The 20,185-nt window shown below is 39.1% G+C and overlaps 1 protein-coding gene across 13 annotated transcripts in view; it reads right to left on the bottom strand.

Annotated features, from left to right (window-relative positions):
* The window catches only part of IMMT (inner membrane mitochondrial protein), a 50,500-nt gene extending 32,054 nt beyond the window's left edge, over window positions 1-18,446 (bottom strand). For 6 of the 13 annotated variants that reach the window (XM_037159701.2, XM_053664519.1, XM_037159702.2 and 3 more), the window contains exon 1: window positions 18,293-18,442. In XM_037159701.2, coding sequence (XP_037015596.2) covers window positions 18,293-18,337 — 45 coding nt within the window. In that variant the 5' untranslated portion in view covers window positions 18,338-18,442. Of the gene's footprint in view, window positions 1-18,292 lie in introns of all 13 variants that reach the window. The other 7 variants (XM_037159706.2, XM_037159703.2, XM_053664521.1 and 4 more) reach the window with 2 other exon arrangements.
* Window positions 18,447-20,185: the final 1,739 nt, after the last annotated feature.

The raw sequence follows: 20,185 nt of genomic DNA, 5'->3' as shown, positions 1-20,185 counted from the left end.
ATATCACCTGATTAAACAGCACATGAAATGACTCTAGAATTATAATTGCAATTTACAGTCAAAATTTGCCAAATTTTGCCAAAGCCAAATGGCGACATCAAATTCATGTATTAACTAATTTGGCCCTGGCTGGTGTGGGCTCAGTGGATTGAGCACCAGCCTTTGAAACAAAGGGTAGCAGGTTGGATTCCCAGTCAGGGCACATGTCTTGGTTGCAGAATAGATCCCCAGTAGGGGGCGCACTAGAGGTGACCACACATTAATGTTCCTCTTCCTCTTTCTCCCTCCCCTTCCCTCTCTAAGAATAATATATATATTAACTAATTTGAAAAAAACACAAAATAATAAATTAGGTATTTTATAATATGTAAAGCAGCTATAATTAATTTTTAAAGTATTTCAATTATCACCTATGTGTAGAATTCTCAACCTTTTTGAACTGCATTTAACAGAAGAGTGTTTCTTTCCCTACTGTTTTATAAAGGTCATATGAAGTTTTAAACAGAACTGCATCTATACTTTCATGTCAACAACTCCACTTTGTGGAGTTCAACGCTAGAATTTGAGAACACCTTGTGCACATCAACATTCATGTTTAACCTGTGTCTTTATCTGTCTTCTACTTTCTTTTAGCTTACCCCTCTTCCCTCCCTTGGACAGAATATATTTGATGTGACTGTACATTTGTAGTATCTAGTTATAATGTAAAACTTAAAATCAAAACTCAAAAAGTTTAGTTATTTACAGAGAGAACAGTCCCTCACATTCTGACCACCAGCTACTCAGAGGCAACCAATGCTATCAATTTCTTGTATATCCACATATATTTGGTGACAGAGAATACCTGACACACCCCCTTTATGCAAACAATACCATAATATACATCCAGTTCTGCACAAAAGTTCATTCAACAATATATGTATTTAAGATCATTCTCTACCAGTACATGAAAATCCTCCCAGTGGATTGTATGGATTCAGTATTCCACTGTATTGATATTACTTACTGTATTTAACCAGCTCTCTTTAGATGAACATTGGGGTTTTGTCTTAATTTTCGTTATGTAAGTAATTCTGCCTGGGAAACACATCATGTTAGGCCAATTCTTAAAGTAAAATACCCAATGTTGATAAATATTGCTAAATTAACCAAACTGTCCTCTAGAAATAATGAGAATGTTTCCCATAGCCTTTCCACCATACTTTCAATGTAATTTTAATCGCAATTTCCCTTACTATGACTGTTCATATATCCCTTTTTATTTCCTTTTAAATGAACTACCAGAGTATATCCTTTCACTAGTTTTAAATAAGTCTAATCTTTTTCATATTCTTTTCTCTAAATGTTCTTTACATATAAAGAGAGGCTACCATATATCTGCAAATTGCGAATGTTTTTATCCAGTTTGTGACCTGCTTTTCACCTTTGCATATGGTAGGTTCTGCTATGCAAAAGATTACTTTTACACAGTACAAATCGTGAATTTTTCCTTCTACGCCTTCTGGGTTTTCACATATTCTTACAAAGCCACACTCAGATTATACAATAATTCTTCCATGGACTCTTCTACTCTCATGGATTCATTTTTTAATACTTAAATCTTTGAATCTAGTGTAAAGTATAAGGTATGGATTCAATTTTTTTTTCCAGATGTCTGTTCAGTTGTCCCTAAATCACAGGCTGAATGATCCATTTTTTCCTAATGATTTGAAATGCCATCTTTCAAATGTATGAAATTCTTTAATGCATTCAGAGTTCTATTTTGTTCCACTTACCTACTTATCCATACACTAATATTACAATGTATTAACTACTACATATTAGAATTAGCTCTTAATCTGATAGGGATAGTCCTCTCTTTTAGTACTATTCTTTCTAGAAATTTTCTGGATTTTGGACTTCTGCCAAGATGGAGGCATATGTGGAGACACTGTGCCTCCTCACACAACCAAGTTTAGAGACAACAAAATATTAGCAACAGAAAACACCTCCAAAACACAGAAAACTGAACTTTTCGGAAGTCTGATAACAACAAATTCTTCAGCCTGACTGGTAAGAGGGGCAAAGCCAGCAGCTGGCAGAGCGGGGTTGCACAGGAAAACTCGGTCGGACAGACTCAGGTGCGCGAATCCAAGGTGTGGGGTTGCAATGGGTGGACCCAGTGAGCAACAGGCGGATCTAGTGAGGGCGCAGGGTGGCAGGTTGACTGTGTTCACACATTCGTGTGCAGATAAACTGGCGAAGGAGTGAGCAATGAGACAGGATGAGCAGGCCCCAGAGGCAGGAAGCAGCAGAGGGGGCCGCCATTTCCCCGCTCTGACCCCGCCCCCATACACAGCATTACAACCCAGCGATGTGGGCAGCCCCGCCCTGATGAACATCTAAGGCTCTGCTCCTCATACTTAACAGGCGAGAACAGACCAAAAATGGCTCAAGAAGATCACAAAGCCCCACAGCCCATAACTCTAAGCGACAAAGAAATAGCAAAACTTTCAGATGCACAGTTCAAAACACTGGTGATCAGGATGCTCACAGAACTGGTTGATTTTAGTCACAAATTAGAGGAACAAATAAAGTCTAAACTAAGTGAAATGAAGGGAAATGCACAGGAAACCAATAGTGATGAAAAGGAAACTGGGACTCAAATCAATGGAGTGAACCAGAAGGAAGGAAAAAATGGCCAAACAGGAAAATACTAAGAAACAGTAATTCAAAAAAATGAGGAGAGACTTAGGAACCTCCAGGACATTTTTAAACGTTCCAACATCAGAATTATAGGGGTACCAGAAGGGGAAGAGGAACAGCAACAAGTGGAAAACTTATTGGAACAAATAATAAAGAAATTCCCCAATCTGGTAAAGGCAATAGACTTCCAGGAAGTCCAGGAAGCTCAGAGAGTCCCAAAGAAGTTGGGCCCAAAAAGGAACACACCAAGGCACATCATAATTACATTAGCCAAGATTAAAATGAAGGAGAGAATCCTAGAAGCAGCAAGAGACAAGGGGACAGTCACCTACAAAGGAGTTCCCATCAGACTGTCAGCTGATTTCTCAAAAGAGACCTTCCAGGCAAGAAGGGGCTGGAAAGAGGTATTCCAAGTCATGAAATCCAAAAACCTACAACCAAGATTGCTCTATCCAGCAAAACTTTCATTTAGAATGGAAGGACAGATAAAGTGCTTCTCAGATAAGATCAAATTCAAGGAGTTTATCATCACCAAGCCCTTATTATATGAAATGTTAAAGGGACTTATATAAAAGAAAGAAGATAAAAAAGATGAACAGTGAAAGGACAGCAAACTCACAGTTATTAACAACCACACCTAAAACAAAAGCAAACTAAAAGGACAGCTAGATCAGGAGCAAACCATAGAAATGAAGATCACATGGAGGGTTAGCAACAGGGGAGTGGGAGAAGGAGAAGGGGGGAGAAGGTACAGAGAATAAGTAGCATAGATGGTAGGTAGAAAATAGATAGGGGAGGGCAAGAATAGTATGGGAAATAAAGAATCTAAAGAACTTGAGACACATGGACATAAACCAAAGGGGGAGAATGGTGGGGGCAGGGGTGTGCAGGGCGGAGGGGAATGAAGGGGGGAATAGAACAACTGTAATGGCATAATCAATAAAATCAAATAAAATTTTTAAAAAGATAAATAAAAATAAAATTAAAAAAAGAAAATTTCTGGATTTTTAGAAAAAACTTTTATTAATTGGGTGACACTGGTTAATAAAATTATACAGGTTTCAGGTGTACAATTCTTTAATATAACATCTATATATGGTATTGTGTGTTCACCACCACAATACGGTGTAGTTTCCTTTCATCACCATTTATCCCTTTACCCTCTTCTACCTTTCCCTCTGGTAATCACCATACTTTTGACCATGTCTATGAGGTTTTTTTCTTTACTTAATTCCTTCACCTTTTTCACACAAACCTCTTCCCCTCTGACAGCTGTCAGTCTGTTCCTGTATCTATGAGTCTGTTTCTATTTTGTTAGCTTATTTTATTCAGTAGATTCCACATATAAATGAATATGAACAAGTATCATATGATACTTGTCTTTCTCAGACTGGCACATTTCACTTAGCATAATATCCTCTAGGTCCATCCATGCTGTTGCAAAAGGTAAAAAGTTCCTTCTTTTTTATGGCTGAGGAGTATTCCACTGTATAAATGTACCACAGCTCTTTTATCTACCCATCTACTGATGGGCACTTGGGCTGCTTCCAAATCTTGGCAGTTGTAAATAACACTGCAATGAACATAGGACTGCCTTTCTGGATTTTTGTTTTTTAAAGCTGGGCTATCAAAATGCTTTCAATTAAACAACACACCTTCCATTGTAAAATGTACCCTGATTTAAGAGGGGATAAAATGTAAAAAGAATTATCTTTTATAACCAAAAATGATAGCAATAAAAAGTTTCATAGTTCTGTATGAGAAAAATGCAGAAATGATATCATGACATGGATTAATAGGGCTTTATTTGAAACAGTAGGTCCTGATTTTTTAAAATTACTGTATTCATTAGCCCCCTCACATTCTATGTAGCATTTAATATCCTGAATAGGGCTTTAAAAGTCAGAAAATTTAAGTTTTTCATGGTTTTATCACCCAAGTAAGAGTCCTAACTTGGGACTCTTACTTACAGTTAGTTTTGTCTGTATTAAAAAAAAAAAAAAAATTGTGTCTTCTAAGTCTCTTTTAATCCATAGGTTTTCCCTCCAATAATTAATTTGTTGGAGAATTTGGGTTGCTTGAGCTGTAGAATTCTCCAGACTGAATTTTGTTCAAGGTGTAATTTAACACGTTCCTGTCCTCTCTACTTCCTGTAAACTAGAGTTGGATCCAGACACTTGCTCGGACTCAGGTTTACTCTCTCGGGCAAAGCTTTAGGTGGCAGTGTGTTCTTTCATCAAGAGGTATACAATTTGGGTTGTCTCTCTTTTTATGATGTTACCGACCGTGTTGATGTACAATATCTAAATCTATTAATTTACCAAAAGTTGCAAAAAGTGATCTATAATTTATTATTTTTCATTTATTATTTGACATACTTTAAAAGAGATGTTTCTCCCAATCTACAGTTTGGTTACCCAGTGGTACAGTTCATACGGGAAAGGCAGGATAAATGCTTGAGTCTTTTTACAGTTTTATACAATTATCCTCTGATAATACCAATTTCAATTTAGGTGTTTTGAGGTTTTTTCGTTTATTTATTGTGACAGATTGTATTTTTTTGCAGAACCTTGCAACCTTATGAGATTTCAAGAACCTCCTAACAAAGCCCAGAAACCTTTAGAATTAAAATATAATAAATATTTATTTATATAATAAATGTTTTACTTATATTACTTATATATAATATAAGCATAATTTCTATCTATATAATAAATGTTACTACTGTAAAATAATAAATGATGCTGTTATTTAATACCACTCAGTTTAAGGTGATACATTATAACCAAACAGTTGCTTTTGGCTATACCTGGAAGTAGAGTATTGCTGCACTAAAACATAAAGTATGTAGGAATGAATTTGGGACAGGAGGTGGGAGGGGAGACCAAGTGGGAGGAATTGGAAGGGCCTTGAAGAAACTGTTAATAGAAGTCTGATGGTCTTCATGGAGGGTTTTGGTGAGGGCTAAAGAAAAGTGAGAAAAATACTGTATTTTTGGAACCTGGAGGAAAAGCATCCTTCATTATGTAGTGGCAAGAGTTTATCAAAATTGTCACCTACGGTGAGACACACAAAATAGAAAACTAGATATAGTTATATGGTAGATACTTAATGAACTGATGGATTTAGCTAAATAAGAGTTCCAAGCAGAATGTTAAACAAAAATGCCAACTGGTTTCTCTTAGCAGAATATGAAAAGAGTGAAAACCAGCTATAAAACATAATTTAAAAGAAATGTAAAGGAGCCAGGACTTGGCTCCTTGACATTTTATAAAGCATTTGTAAAATAAAACTGTTTCTCATTCTCAGCTGCTTCAGTCAGCAATGATCTTCTAAAAGCACCCTGATTGGTGTGGCTCAGGGGGTTGGGCACCGTGCCACAAAACAAAAGTTTTCAGGTTCGATCCCCAGTCAGAGCACATGCCTGGGTTGCAGGCCAGGTCCCCAGCTGGGGGTGTGCTTGAGGCAACTGACTGATGTTTCTCTTGCACATTCATGTTTCTCTCCCTCTCTTTCCCCCTCCTCTCTCTAAAATATAAATAAAATCCTAAAAAAAAAATCCTTTAAGACCTCAAAGGATCTAAGAAGATGCACCTCGCAGAATCTTTTACACAGAAAAAAGGCTCACTAAAGATCTTCAGGGTATGATTCATATTATCTTTTTGTTAAACAGCGCTATAGAGAGTCTTAAGGGTTTTACCCCACAGTAGCCTCACAGGGAGCCCAAAATGCAGAAGGACCTTCTCTCGATAAGATTTGTAGGGATGGCTTTTGTATAATGGAGAAAAAGCCCACCCACAGGAAACACACAAAGTTGTTAAGATAACTATATTGATGAAAAATATGCCAGCTTGGATTTAAAAGGGCACAGCACAAAACAAAAGAGGCTTTTGGACCCTCAAAATTCTATAGACATCAGCCTGAGAAAATGATTCAGCTGCAAATAGACTACATTTTCTAGAAAAGGATAATTCAAGAGGTGAAACTAGAACCCCAGAGAATAGAATCAAGAGCTATGAAGTCGTTCAAGCAGCAGGACTAAATCCTACTGTGCCCAGAGTTTACATGTGTTACACAACAGTGACTGTTGTGTGCCTTTTTTTCCCTTTCAATGGGAGTGTCTTAGAGTGCTTGCCACTCCACATATACTATATGTTAGTTATATAGGGAACAGATTACTTGTCTCTTTAGTTGACAGGTCTTTAGATTGAAAAAAAAAGTACTTAGGGAGCTATATCCTAGGGACCACATCCACATCTAAAATGTCTTATTTACAGAGGAATCTGATTTAGATGACAAGGTCCTCGTCCTTTCGTCTGAGCCTGATGCTGTGATGGGATGAGATTTTGAAGGGTTTTAAGGAAGGTTGTGAATGTATTTGCACATGAAGGGATGTAAAATGTGGCTGGAGGGCAGACTATATTATCCAAACTGACTGAAATAATATTTCCTGTACCAAAAGCTCTTCCAGAATCTTGGCACTCCTCCGAAGTGAGTTCTACTACCCTCACCTTGAACAAGGTCGGGACTTTGTTACTAATTTACTAATAGAGGGCAGTGAAAGTGATGCTCTGTGACTTCTAAGACTAGAGCATAAACGGGGACACAGCTTCTGCTAGGCTGTCACTTACCACACTTGCTCTGGGAACCCAGCTACCAAACAGTGAGGAAGTTCAGATACAGAGACGCCACATGTAGGTGTTCCAGCCAACAGCCCCAGTTGAGACTTCAGCTGTAGCCATACCAACTGCCAGACATCAGAGTGAAGAAGCCTATGAGATGACTCTCTCCCCAGCCACTGCCGGACTACAATTTCATGAGGGACCCTGAGCCCAGCTAAGCGCAGGCAACCTCCAGAACTGAGACGGTCAAGGTTATTTTGCCCCAAGCTCCAGGTGGTTTATGTAGCTATAACCAGAACATTATCTTTATGAACTGATGAATTTAAACACTTTTGATGGAGCTTAACCAGTTACAAGTATTATCCTTTTAAAAACATACCGTAGATTGTCCTATCTTTGGCTAATGAATGCCACTTCAATACACATATCATTTTAAATTATGTGTGTGTGTAATTGTGTGTGTGTGTATTTCTTTTTAAGATTTTATTTATTTATCTTTAGAGGGGAAGGGAAGGAAAAAGGGAGAGAAATATCAATGTATGCCTGCCTTGTGTGCATTCCCTGCTCAGAACTAGCCTGCAACCCAGGCATGTGCCCTAACTGGGAATCGAACTGTGATCCTTTGGTTTACAGGCCCGCACTCAATTCAGAGCTACACCAGCCAGGGCTATATATATATGTATATGTGTGTACATATATATGTATTCTGTCTCTATAGGCCATCTGCAATACCTAATAGCAAGGTTTTTTCCCCTGTGTTTAGTAAAATTCACTTATAAAATTCACCATTTAAAAAATATATTTTATTGATTATGCCATTACAGTTGTCCCATTCCCCTTCATTCCCCTCCACCCTGCACACCCCCGCCCCCACCATTCCCCCCTTTAGTTTATGACCACGTGTCTCAAGTTCTTTAGATTCTTTATTTCCCCTACTATTCTTGCCCTCCCCCCTATCTATTTTCTACCTACCATCTATGCTACTTATTTTCTGTACCTTCTCCCCCTTCTCCTCCTCCCACTCCCCTGTTGCTAACCCTCCATGTGATCTTCATTTCTATGGTTTGCTCCTGATCTAGCTGTCCTCTTAGTTTGCTTTTGTTTTAGGTGTGGTTGTTAATAACTGAGTTTGCTGTCCTTTCACTGTTCATATTTTTTATCTTCTTTTTCTTAGATTAAGTCCCTTTAACATTTCATATAGTAAGGGCTTGGTGATAAACTCCTGTAACTTGACCTTATCTGAGAAGCACTTATCTGTCCTTCCATTCTAAATGAAAGCTTTGCTGGATAGAGCAATCTTGGATGTAGGTCTTTGGATTTCATGACTTGGAATACTTCTTTCTAGCCCCTTCTTGCCTCTAAGGTCTCTTTTGAGAAATCAGCTGACAGTCTGATGGGGACTCCTTTGTAGGTGACTGTCCCCTTGTCTCTTGCTGCTTCTAGGATTCTCTCCTTCATTTTAATCTTGGCTAATGTAATTATGATGTGCCTTGGTGTGTTCCTTTTTGGGCCCAACTTCTTTGGGACTCTCTGAGCTTCCTGGACTTCCTGGAAGTCTATTGCCTTTACCAGATTGGGGAATTTCTTTATTATTTGTTCCAATAAGTTTTCCACTTGTTGCTGTTCCTCTTCCCCTTCTGGTACCCCTATAATTCGGATGTTGGAACATTTAAAAATGTTCTGGAGGTTCCTACATCTCTCCTAATTTTTTCTAATTCTTGCTTCTTCATTTTCTGTTTGGTCACTTTTTTCTTCCTTCTGGTTCACTCCATTGATTTGAGTCCCAGTTTTCTTCCCATCACTATTGGTTTCCTGTGCATTTCTCTTCATTTCACTTAGTTTAGACTTTATTTGTTCCTCTAATTTGTGACTAAAATCAACCAGTTCTGTGAGCATCCTGATCACCAGTGTTTTGAACTGTGCATCTGATAAGTTGGCTATTTCTTGGTTCTGGTGCTTTGAGCTGTTCTTCTTGAGCCATAATGTTTTGGTTTGTTCGTACCTGTTACGTATGAGAGGCAGAGCCTTAGGTGTTCACCAGTGTGGGGCAACCCAGTCTCTGGATTGTGACACTGCATGTGGGGGCAGGGTCAGAGGGGCAATGGAGTTTGTTCTGTGCTCTCTCGGATTTCAGTCCCCTCCTGCTTCCTGCAAGCAAATTGGGCCCCTCTGGTGCTGTTTCCCAGGTGGGTGGGCTTGTGCACCCTCCAGGATTCAGTGGGTCTCTACAACAAACTCTCTGTGAGCCTGAGAGCCTCTCCTGACACCTCGACCCCCCAAAGTTTTTCCAATTGGTGCTTTTAGACTTTATTTCCCAGCACTGGGGCCCTGGTTTGCGTGGTCTGTCTCACTGCTGGCTCCTTTGTCTAGTTTATCTGCGCATGAATGTGTGACTGCAGTCAGCCAGCCTCCTTGCGCCCTCACTGGGTCCGCCCATTGCCACCCCACACCTGGGATCTGCCAACCACTGATTCCGCCCCTCTTACCAGTTTGGCTGAATGGTTTGTTGCTGTCAGACTTCCGTACAGTTCAATTTTCTGTCTGTTTTGGTTGTGTTTTTGTTACTAAATCTTTGTTGTCTTTAAACTTAGTTGTACAAGGAGGCACAGTGTTTCCACCTACACCTTCATCTTGGCTGGAAGTCCAAAACTCACCATTTTAAAGTGTACACTTCAGTGGCATTCAGTACATTCATACTGCTATACAACACCACCACTAATTCTAGAACATTTTCATTTCTCCAAAAGGAAATCACTGTACCAACTAAGCAGTCTCTCCACTTGCACCTCGCTCCAGCCCTTGGCAACCACTACGTACTTTCTGCCTCCACAGACTGGCCTATTCTGGTTATTGTGTATGAATGAAATCATACTGTGGTATTTTGTGCCTGGCTTCTTTCACTTGGCATAACGTTTTCAATGCTTATCTATGTTGTAACATGTATCATGCATGCAGCATGTACTTACTTTCTTTTATACTTGAATATACTATTTCATCATATGGCTCTACCATATTTTGTTTATATAGACCTCAATTTGGGTTGTCTTCATCTTTTGGCTACTGTGAATAGTGCTATGAACATTCATCTACAAGTTTTTGTTTGAACACCTGTTTTCAACTCATTTGGTGGAATTGCAGGGTCATACAGTAATTCAATGTTAAACTGTACCATTTTACATTCCCCAGCAGTGTATGAGGGTTCTCATTTCTCCACATCCTCAGCAACACTTATTTGCTGCTTTTACTATAATCATCATAGTGAGTACTCACGTGCTTGTTGGCCATTTATATATTTTCTTTGGCTAAATGTCTATCTAACTTCTTTGACTATATTTACTTGAGTTGCCTTTTTGTAGTTGAGTTGTAGAAGTTATTCACATATTCTAGATACTAGATCCTTACCAGATACATGATTTGAAAATATTCCCATTCTTTTCACTGTCTTTCAGGTCCTCTGATACATAACAAATTTTACTTTTGATGAAGTCCAATTTATCTTTTCTTTTCAAATACCTAAGAAACCACTGCGAAATCCAAGGTCTGCCTACAGAGCTCCTTCTCAAGCACCAAGATAAACTATCTTTTTATTTCTATCCTAAATAAAACTTATATCCCACTTTAACACACAAAATATTGGAACTTCTTAGTTCTGGAATCCCTTTTTATTAATAGCCTAAGGCCCTGGCTGGTATGGCTCAGTTGGTTGGGCACCATCCTGCAAACAAAAAGGTTACCAGTTCAATTCCCAGTCAGGGCACATGCCTGGGTTGTGAGTTCAGTCACCAGTTCATGGTGTACAAGAAGCAACCAACTGATGTTTCTCTCCCTCTCTATCTCCCTTCCTTCCACTCTTTCTAGAATCAATAAAAGAAAAAAAGATTTTTTAATATTATTGGGTTGGCCAAAGTCTTTATGTTTTTTTTCCATAAAATAAAAGACACATTTTTAATTTGTACCAATACCTTTATTGACTTGGCTATTTTGAGCATGTCAACTATCTCCTGTGTGGTATATAACATGGACTGCTCTTGATTAATGTCTCAATTTGATCACTGTCCACTTCAACTGGTCTACCCAACCACAGAGCACCATCCAGTGAGAAATCTTTAGCACAAAACTTCACAAACCACTTCTGACATGTTCGATCAGTCACAGTACCTTCTCCATACACTGTACAATATTTTTTGCACTCCAGCTGAGTTTTTACCTTCTTGAAATAAAAAAGCATAATATGCCAAAATGTTACATATTTTCTTCCATGTTCAACACTGACTACACAAAAAGTCACCAATTTTGCTAAGTTTTTAAAAAATGCATGCTGATAAGACAGCTGTCACAATACAATATAACGAAAGGGTTTCAAATGAAGTTAAAGACAACTAAGTACTTCTAGAGCCATGTTACAGAAAAAAATTAAACTTTGGCTAACCCAATAATAAGCTATCATGTAGAAAGGACAATAATGTTTCAAAGTAATTTACTTTGACATGTAACCTTGTAATAAATGTTACAAGGTTAGCATTGCTCTTTATAACCTATAAGAATATAATTTTTAAGAAAACAAAAAATAAAGCAAAAAAGCAAAATAAAACATCCAGTTTCCATGTAATGTCCTCGCACAAACCATCTTTTCCTCAGCTATACCAAACTAAAGTGAACATAAAAGGTAAATGCAATCCAGAATCACAACCTGGAAACCAAGACAATAATTAAAGTCCCCTTATATGAGCCCTATCTGGAGGTTCCAGGTTTCCCCTCCAGACTCTGCTGACTGCTGTAACTGACAATATTTAGGTGAGTTTTGTGGTAAGGATTCTTCCCATACAAACAAAAGATGTACAGAAGTCAATGATAGTCCCACATTTACAATGCAGTTTAATATACAACAATTTCAATTTTGCTAGTTAACTAAAACATTTTATAAGAATTGTGTGTTAAGGTTAAAAATATATCACACAATTAAGTCCAGTAGGTTTGGCAATGCCGTGGTACTATCTCCCAGTACAAATACATTCTATGTCTAGGAGAAAGAGTGCTCTTCAGTCAGGAAAACGAAATGGCAGATATTAATCAGAATGAAAAAAGTGGGAACTTAATACTTTAGTTTTCCTTGCATATATGTATAAATATATACATTGCTTATATATTCTCATTTGTGTTTTCTAAGATATGATGTAAAATTTATTTCAAAATGGTCTGAAAGCCACTGCTCTACAGAAATGAAAATAAGAAATAATTTAAAAGGGATTCTAGTTCAGCTAGGAGCAAACGACAGGCTGCACAATATACTAAACTATTTTCTGCCATGTATTCGGATGCGTGGCAGACATTTTCACTGAGTAACACAGTTTTATAACCTTAACTGAAAAGAAGAATTCTAGAAGATGATAGCTAATAATGTCCACACAGAGGTTCAATCCAAACTAGCTTAGCTATCAAAGTGGGTCTGAAATAAACTGGCTTTGTCAGTCTTCAAGAACAATAGTTTCTTTCTCTTAAGTGATAAGCAGATAATATCACTGCATATGAAGATGGCCACTACCACATCTATAGTTTGGGAGAGGGCTAGACTGGGCCTCCAAACCCAATGCTCAGAAGAGATTAGGTCAGATGATGCAGTACAGTGCTAGGACCAAGAGATGACAGATGGTGTTAGATCTGGGAAATAAGCTGAGAAAGACCCAGAGCTCTAAAGTACACTTCTGGAAAATAAAACACAAAAGAGAACAACTCATTTATGCTGAATATCCACATGTAAAGAATTTAAGAATGATGAGTCCAGACATAAAGAATAAGGGAGATGCCATCTGTAATGGTTAATGTTAATGTCAACTTGGAGGATGTTCTGGATGAGATTATCATTTGTAAATCAGTGAACTGTCAGTAAAGCAGTGTGCCTTCCACATCACAGGCCGACCTCTTATCCAATCATTTGAAGGCCTGAACACAACGAAGAGTCAGCCTCCCTAAGCAAGAGGGAGTTCTCCAGCCTTAAGAGTGGAACTGCACCATCAACTCTACTGGGTCTCTGGTCACCAGCCTTCAGACTGAAAGTGCACCACGGGTTCTCCTTGGTCTCTGCATATCAAGCCAGATGCTGAGCTTCCCAGCCCCAACTGTATAAGCCAATTCCTCATAATAAATATTTCTGTTTACATATCCTATTGGCTCTGCTTCTCTGGAGAAAAGAACACATCATCAAAGATGCTAAAACCTACAAAGGTTAAAAGGAGGTCACACTTATTCTTTCACTCAAACATCACAAATATTAACTGAGCATCTATTAGAGAGCCTAGGACTATTGTCAGTGAAATACAGCAATAAAAAAATATGGACTTTTGTGAAGCTCACATTTTAATATGGGAAATAAATACAATTTATGTCAAGTAGTGGTAACAGCTACAAAGTAAAACAGAAGTAGGACAATAGTACATTCGGAGCAATATAAGGGAGGAGAGAGTAGTTAGATTTGCTTTAGGTAGGGAAGATATCTCTCAAGGAAATATCTGAAAAAATAACTGAATGAAGGGAGTGAGCTAAGCAAAGATGTGAGGGAAGACGTCAGGGCAAAAGAAATAGCCAATGAGAAGGCAATGAGATAAGTGCTAGAAATGCCAGAAGACAACACTGAGGCAGAGTAGGAAAGTGAGATATCGAAACAGCCAGATCATGAAGGGCCTGGTGGGTATGGTAAAGAGTTTAGATTTTATTCTGAATATGATGAGATTCGCTGAAGGGCATGGTATGATCTATATGTTTAAAAAATAAATAAAAAGCCTTTATTAACTACTATGTAAAGAATTAAATCTAAGAGGGCAATAGTAAAAGCAGTGCAGACATTTAAGATGTGATTTATAGAAATGGAAAGAATTTTGACAAGTGGTCGTTTTGCATAAAGTTGACAAAATCAAACAAGAATTTTAAAATTTGAGTACAAAGATCAAAAAAGGATAGAGTCATCTGTTTAGGGATTACAGTTCTGAGAAATAATGTAATCCCAGGAAATAGCATATAAAGAGATGGAACAATAATAAGATACCACTACACACCTATTAGAATGGCCAAAATCCTGAACACTGACACCACCAGATGCTGACAAGATGAAAGAATAACTCTTAATCATTGCTGTTGTAAATGCAAATGACATAGTCACTTTGAAAGACAGTGGCTATGTTTGACTGTTTCTTACAAAACTAAACAACCCTCACCACACAATCCAGCAATCACATTCCTTGATATTTACCCAAAGGAGTCAAAAACATGTCCACACAAAAACGTGCACAGGAATGTTTAGAGCAGCTTTATTTATAATTGCCAAAACTTGGAAGCAACTATGATGTTTTTCAGTAAATGAATGGATAAAATGTGGTACAACCAGACAATGAAATATTATTCAGTGCTAAAAATAAATAAGCTATCAGCCCTGGCTGGTGTGATACAATGGATTGAGAACCAGCCTGTGAACCAAAAGTTCGCCAGTTTGATTCCCGGTCAGGGCACATGTCTGGCTTGCAGGCCAGGTCCCTGGTTAGGGGAATGTGAGAAGCAACTAGCCTATGTTTCTCTCTCACATCAATGTTTCTCACATCAATGTTTTTATCCCACATTGATGTTTATCTCCTTCTCTTTCTCCCTCCCTTCCCCTCTTTCTAAAAATAAATAAATCTTTAAAAAAAAATAAATGAGTTATCAAGCCATGAAAACACAGAAAAACCTTAAATGCTTATTACTCAGTGAAAGTCAACCTGAAAAGCCTGCTCACTGTATGATTCCATCTAGATGACATTCTGGAAAAGGCAAAACTATGGACTAAGTAAAAAGGTCAGTGGTCCCCTGGGGGGAGTCCTTAGACTGGGAAAGTGATAAATACGTATAAAGCAGAAATTCTAGGATGGTGAAAATACTTTGTATTATGCCACAATAATGGATATTGTCATCACACATTTGTCCAAACCCATAGACTACACAACACCCAAAGTGAACCCTAATCAAAATTATGGAGTCTGAGTGATTATAATATGCCAATGTAGGTTCATCGGTTGTAACAAGGTACCACTCTAGTAGGGAATGTTGCTAATGGGGGCGGCTATGCATACGTGAGGACAGGGGATTTATGAGAAATCACTGTACTTCCCCTCAATTTTCCTGTAAACCTAAAACTGCTATAATAAACTAGCAATTTGAGGTTTTAAAACTAAAACCTAGTTTTAAAAAGAGAGAGGGAACTGAACCTTAAGGGTATACTTAGAGATACGTGGAAGCAGTACACTCGACAAAGGAAAACAGGAGAGAGAAAGAGGGTAAGATGAGCTCTAAGATACTACATGAGAAAAGCCAAAAGAGCAAAGAGTTTCACAAAGCAACAGTATCAAATGCTGCAGAATGACTGAGAAGACGTAAGAGTAAACCAATGAATTTTGTAAAATGTCTTTAAATATCTTATAAGACAGCGATTTTAAGAAGGTAAGAAATCTTGGTTGCAAGCCAGATAAGTGTTCATATTTTAGTATGAACTCTTAATCTGTTTTCTTCTAATTTCCTTATTAGGAACCCAGTAAGTGAAAAATATTTTGGTCCATCAATAGGTGAGTGGATAATACAACTATGGGACATTTATAGTAGGGAATGCTACTGAATTGTAAAAAAAGAAGAAAATTTTACCCTTTGCAACAGTATGAATGGACCTGGAGAACATTATGCTAAGTGAAATAAGGCAGTCAGAGAAAGACAAATACCATACAGTTTCACTTATACGTGGAATCTAACACAAAATATTTTGATAAAGGCAAAGAAAAAGTAATTTTGGACTTTAGGGCAAAGGGGACAGATCAGTGACAACCATTAATCTGAGGACACAATAAGGAAAAGTGTGCGGTAAAGAGACTCCAAAGACAAACTTCAACAATTCTCCCTGGAAAGGCTGCTCTTCTTTCTTCATCCTCCTAGCCCCACCTGTGTGCTATGGTAGGCCGGATTCTAACAAGACCCCCAGGAGCTCCACTCCCTGCTGATAAGCCCACTGTGTGAGCTGCAGGTTATTAATCATTTGACTTTGAATTAATCGAGAGGAGGTTACCCCGGTGAGCCTGGCCTAACAATAGAAACCTTTTATATCTGGGCCTAGAGATCAGAAACAGGGAAGTAAAGAGAGGTTTTGAAGTCAAAGAGACAAGCTCCCAGTAGCCTGCAGAAAAGCAAACTTCCATGGTATGAATTACCTAAGGACCCTGTGGCAATAAACTTCAAGCAGCCAAGCAGCCTCTAGGAGAGATGAGGTGAGAGCTAATAAGAAAACGGGAACTTCAGGCCCTGGCTGCTGTAGCTCAGTGGATTGAGCGCGGGCCTGCGAACCACACAATCGCGGTTCGATTCCCACTCAGGGCACATGCCTGGGTTGCAAGCCAGTTCCCAGCAGGGGCCAGTTCCCAGCAGGGGACGCATGAAAGGCAACCATACATTGATGTTTCTCTCCCTCTCTCCTTCCCTTCCCCTCTAAAGATAAATAAATAAAATCTTAAAAAAAAAAAAAGAAAGAAAACAGGGACTTCAATCCCCACAGTTCCAAGGAACTAAATTCTGCCAGCAAAACTGCATGAGCTTGCCTTGGCTGTATGACTGGCTGTAGTTCAATGGATTGAGCACTGGCCTACAAACCAAACCAAAGGGTAGCCGATTCAATTTCCAGTCAGGGCATGTGCCTGGGTTGCAGGCCAGGCCCCCTTTGCAGGGGTAGGCAGACACGCAAAAAGCAACCATACGTTGATGTTTCTCTCCCTCTCTTTCTCTCTCCCTTCCCCCAGTCTAAAAATAAATAAAATCTTAAAAAAAAAAAAACAACCCTACAAATGTTTGAACCCTGACCTCCAAATCAAAACCACAAAACAGCCAACACCTTGATTGCAGTCTTGTGTGACACTGAGCAGAGAACCAAAATCATTCATGTCTAGAAACTGTACAATAATAAGTGGGTGTTGTTTTATTTGGTTAAAGTTGTGGTATTTGTAATGTAGCAATAGAAACTAATACAGACATCATTTTCCTACGGAAGAGGCTGTTTCTTCTATCCTAATAACAAATGAATAGATAAGCAAATTTGGAAGAAAAAAAAAAGTCCGCCTGTTAGGGGTTTTATTCAATTACTGCATGAGTCACAGGACTTGTTTTGCAATACAACATTTTTCCAAAATATCACTTTTATGAACATTGTGATCAATGGAAATAGGTTTCCTTTTTAATTGTATAAAGTTACTTTGATAATTATGACGAAGTAAAAGTAATTGAGTGTCTAGGCACCTTGGATGTTTGCCAAAATTGTCCCAGCACCTAGGAGATACAGATCGCCAGACTAATCTCAGAAATGAGCACAAGGTCATGACTCCTGTCCTTCCTCAAGTACCAAGGGTTTGAACTCCACAAACTATTATTTTATTTCTGTTTAGCTTAATAACCTCTGAGATGTCCTCAGCTACAAAAAGAAATCATTCCCGAATAATTACAACCTAGACCTCTAAAACGCATTATCTTAAGTGTACATGCAGCACCTTATTAAAAATGCAGTAAGCCAAGGCTCTGCATTTCCTGCTGGGAACTGTAGTTCTCCTCTTCGACCTTCAACCACTGGCTGAGCGAAACCGATCACATGCACAACTGGCGACCCGGGCGCCAGAAGCCACGATTGGTCCTTGAAGGGGGCAGCTCGGGGCTGATTGGATACTTCCCCGAAACCGTGCCCCCCCCCACGCCCGCCTACCCGCCACCGTCTCTTTCCTACACCCCATCCCGCTCCAGCAATAACCTTTAAAGCATCACTGTCAGGAGAACTCCTGAATTACATGCCTGGCTAGCCCGCCCGAGATTATCGCGAAGACGGCCCCAAGACAAGCCTTTGTCCCAGGGCCTAGGCAGAGCGAAACCCTCCACCATTTTCCGTTGGTTGCCCGGGGTCGGCTTCACTTCTTGCTCCTTCCCGGCGCCCCGGCGCTCACCTGGGCGGCGGAGGTCACGCCGGATAATTGACAGACTCGCAGCATCTCGAACGGGTGGACGGCAGGGCTGGTATACGCTGGAGCTGCGGGAGCGGTACTAGTAAGAGAAGGCGTGCGTGCGTGCGTGCGTACGTCCGTCACTCCCCGCTACCTCTCAGCGAGGGAGGCTTCAGAGCAACTGCGCATGCGCACCCGTCTTTGTTGTCAAGCCCTAGCATCTTTAAGAGGTTGGGTCCTTCATTGGTGGCAAGTGTGGTTTTTTTATTTCCCAGTCTCGCTCTGGATTTTGGACGATGCCCTGAATCCAGGGTTGCTAGGTAAATGGGAGGCGAGGAAGGGCGTCTGAAACTCAGTCCTCGGTCCGCTCTAAAAACGGATAGGCGTGACTCTTCGGAGAATTAAGTAAGAAAGCATCTCAGCCGTCTTTATCAATTTCGTAGAAAGGAATCGATTTGGCCAAATCTGAGTTCTGGCTTGCGCGTCGGTTTCGTTTAACAGCCGTTCTTCAGGAGTCTTCCAGATTGCGGGAGAGTGGGTGAATGAACACTGGAGAGACCACTGTGCGTAATGTGTCGTTCACGTAACTTAATAGCAGAGGGGTCATCGGGTTCCACAGCTTCTACTACTTCCAGTTTAAACTGCACAGCTTTCTCCACCAGGTTTTTATTTTGAAAGATATTTGGCCGCAGTCTATGGGACCGGTTGGAAGATAAGGAAGTCGATGAAGAAACACTGTTCAAGTATTCCACTAAGACTGTAATCAAGGTATTACGTTAAATTTAAATACAATATTCAGTACTATTAATTCAATATCATGGAAACTAAACTTGCATATCGTGTTTGCAAAGTCCTTTCAAGTCTTAACTAGGTAATTTATTACTATATGGTGCTCTTCCCAGAGGTAGACAAGGCTACTAATTCCATTTGTAAAATGGAGAAACAGATTTGAAAATTATCTAAAACAATTACTTATGTTCATACGAGTATATATGTATTTGATGTACTTTAGTAATGACACGCTCCATATTATCATCAGCTAACTGCCTCCAGGTAAGTCTTGTATCTTTTTTAGTAGTTTTAACAGTTGAATTTCAGTTTCCCCACACCACCCTTGCCCGCTGTTGTCATTATGGGCGATGCCAGTATGATGACTTTTTTAACACCTTGGCCATAAACCTTATCGCCTATAAGCAATTTCAGTCTGCTCCAGCCATGTATGGCACAGCCACCTGTTGAGCTGGATCATCATTGGCAACTTCAGCTTCAAGATCTCAAACAACAAAATTATTTCCTATAGTTTGCTAACCTCTCATTAAACTAAGTCCCCAATCCTCATCTTCCACATGCAATTTTTTTTTGCTTTAAAATGTACTCTCCTAAATTCAGAAATTTCAATCACATCCCTGTTCAAAAAGTGCAGTGATTCCCACTGTCAAATCAAAGAGTTTTTATGTCTCAATACTTTTCTAGCATATGTGGATATTTCTAGGCTCAACGTGACCACTGTAGGTATGAGATCAAGACAGCAAAGACAGTTCAAGCTCATCACCCACTTACATGCCCTATAACCCAGAGAAATAACCATCTCAGTGGTTCTAAAATAGTGATTTGGGACCACTGGGGAGCCTCAGACCCTTTCAGAGAGTTCATAAAATCAAAACTACCTTCATAACATTAAGGTTATTATTTGCTATTTTCATTTGTTATCTTGTAGTTTTTCCAGGTATGGAAATAAATTGAATACATAAGAAAAATATCAGAATCCAGCTTTCTGTTAAACCAGAGATTAAAGAGATTTGCAAAAAGGTTAAACAGTGCCACTCTTCTAATATTTTAAATCGTGGAATAGTTATTCATTAAAAATGTGCTAACATGTAATAGGTTTATTGTTTT

The sequence above is a fragment of the Artibeus jamaicensis genome, unplaced genomic scaffold, assembly GCF_021234435.1.
Source record: "Artibeus jamaicensis isolate MK-2021 breed Jamaican fruit bat unplaced genomic scaffold, CSHL_Jam_final contig_384, whole genome shotgun sequence".
Lineage (NCBI taxonomy): Eukaryota > Metazoa > Chordata > Mammalia > Chiroptera > Phyllostomidae > Artibeus > Artibeus jamaicensis.
Note: the sequence above shows the minus strand (reverse complement) of the source record. Positions and strands in the feature narration are given on the sequence as shown.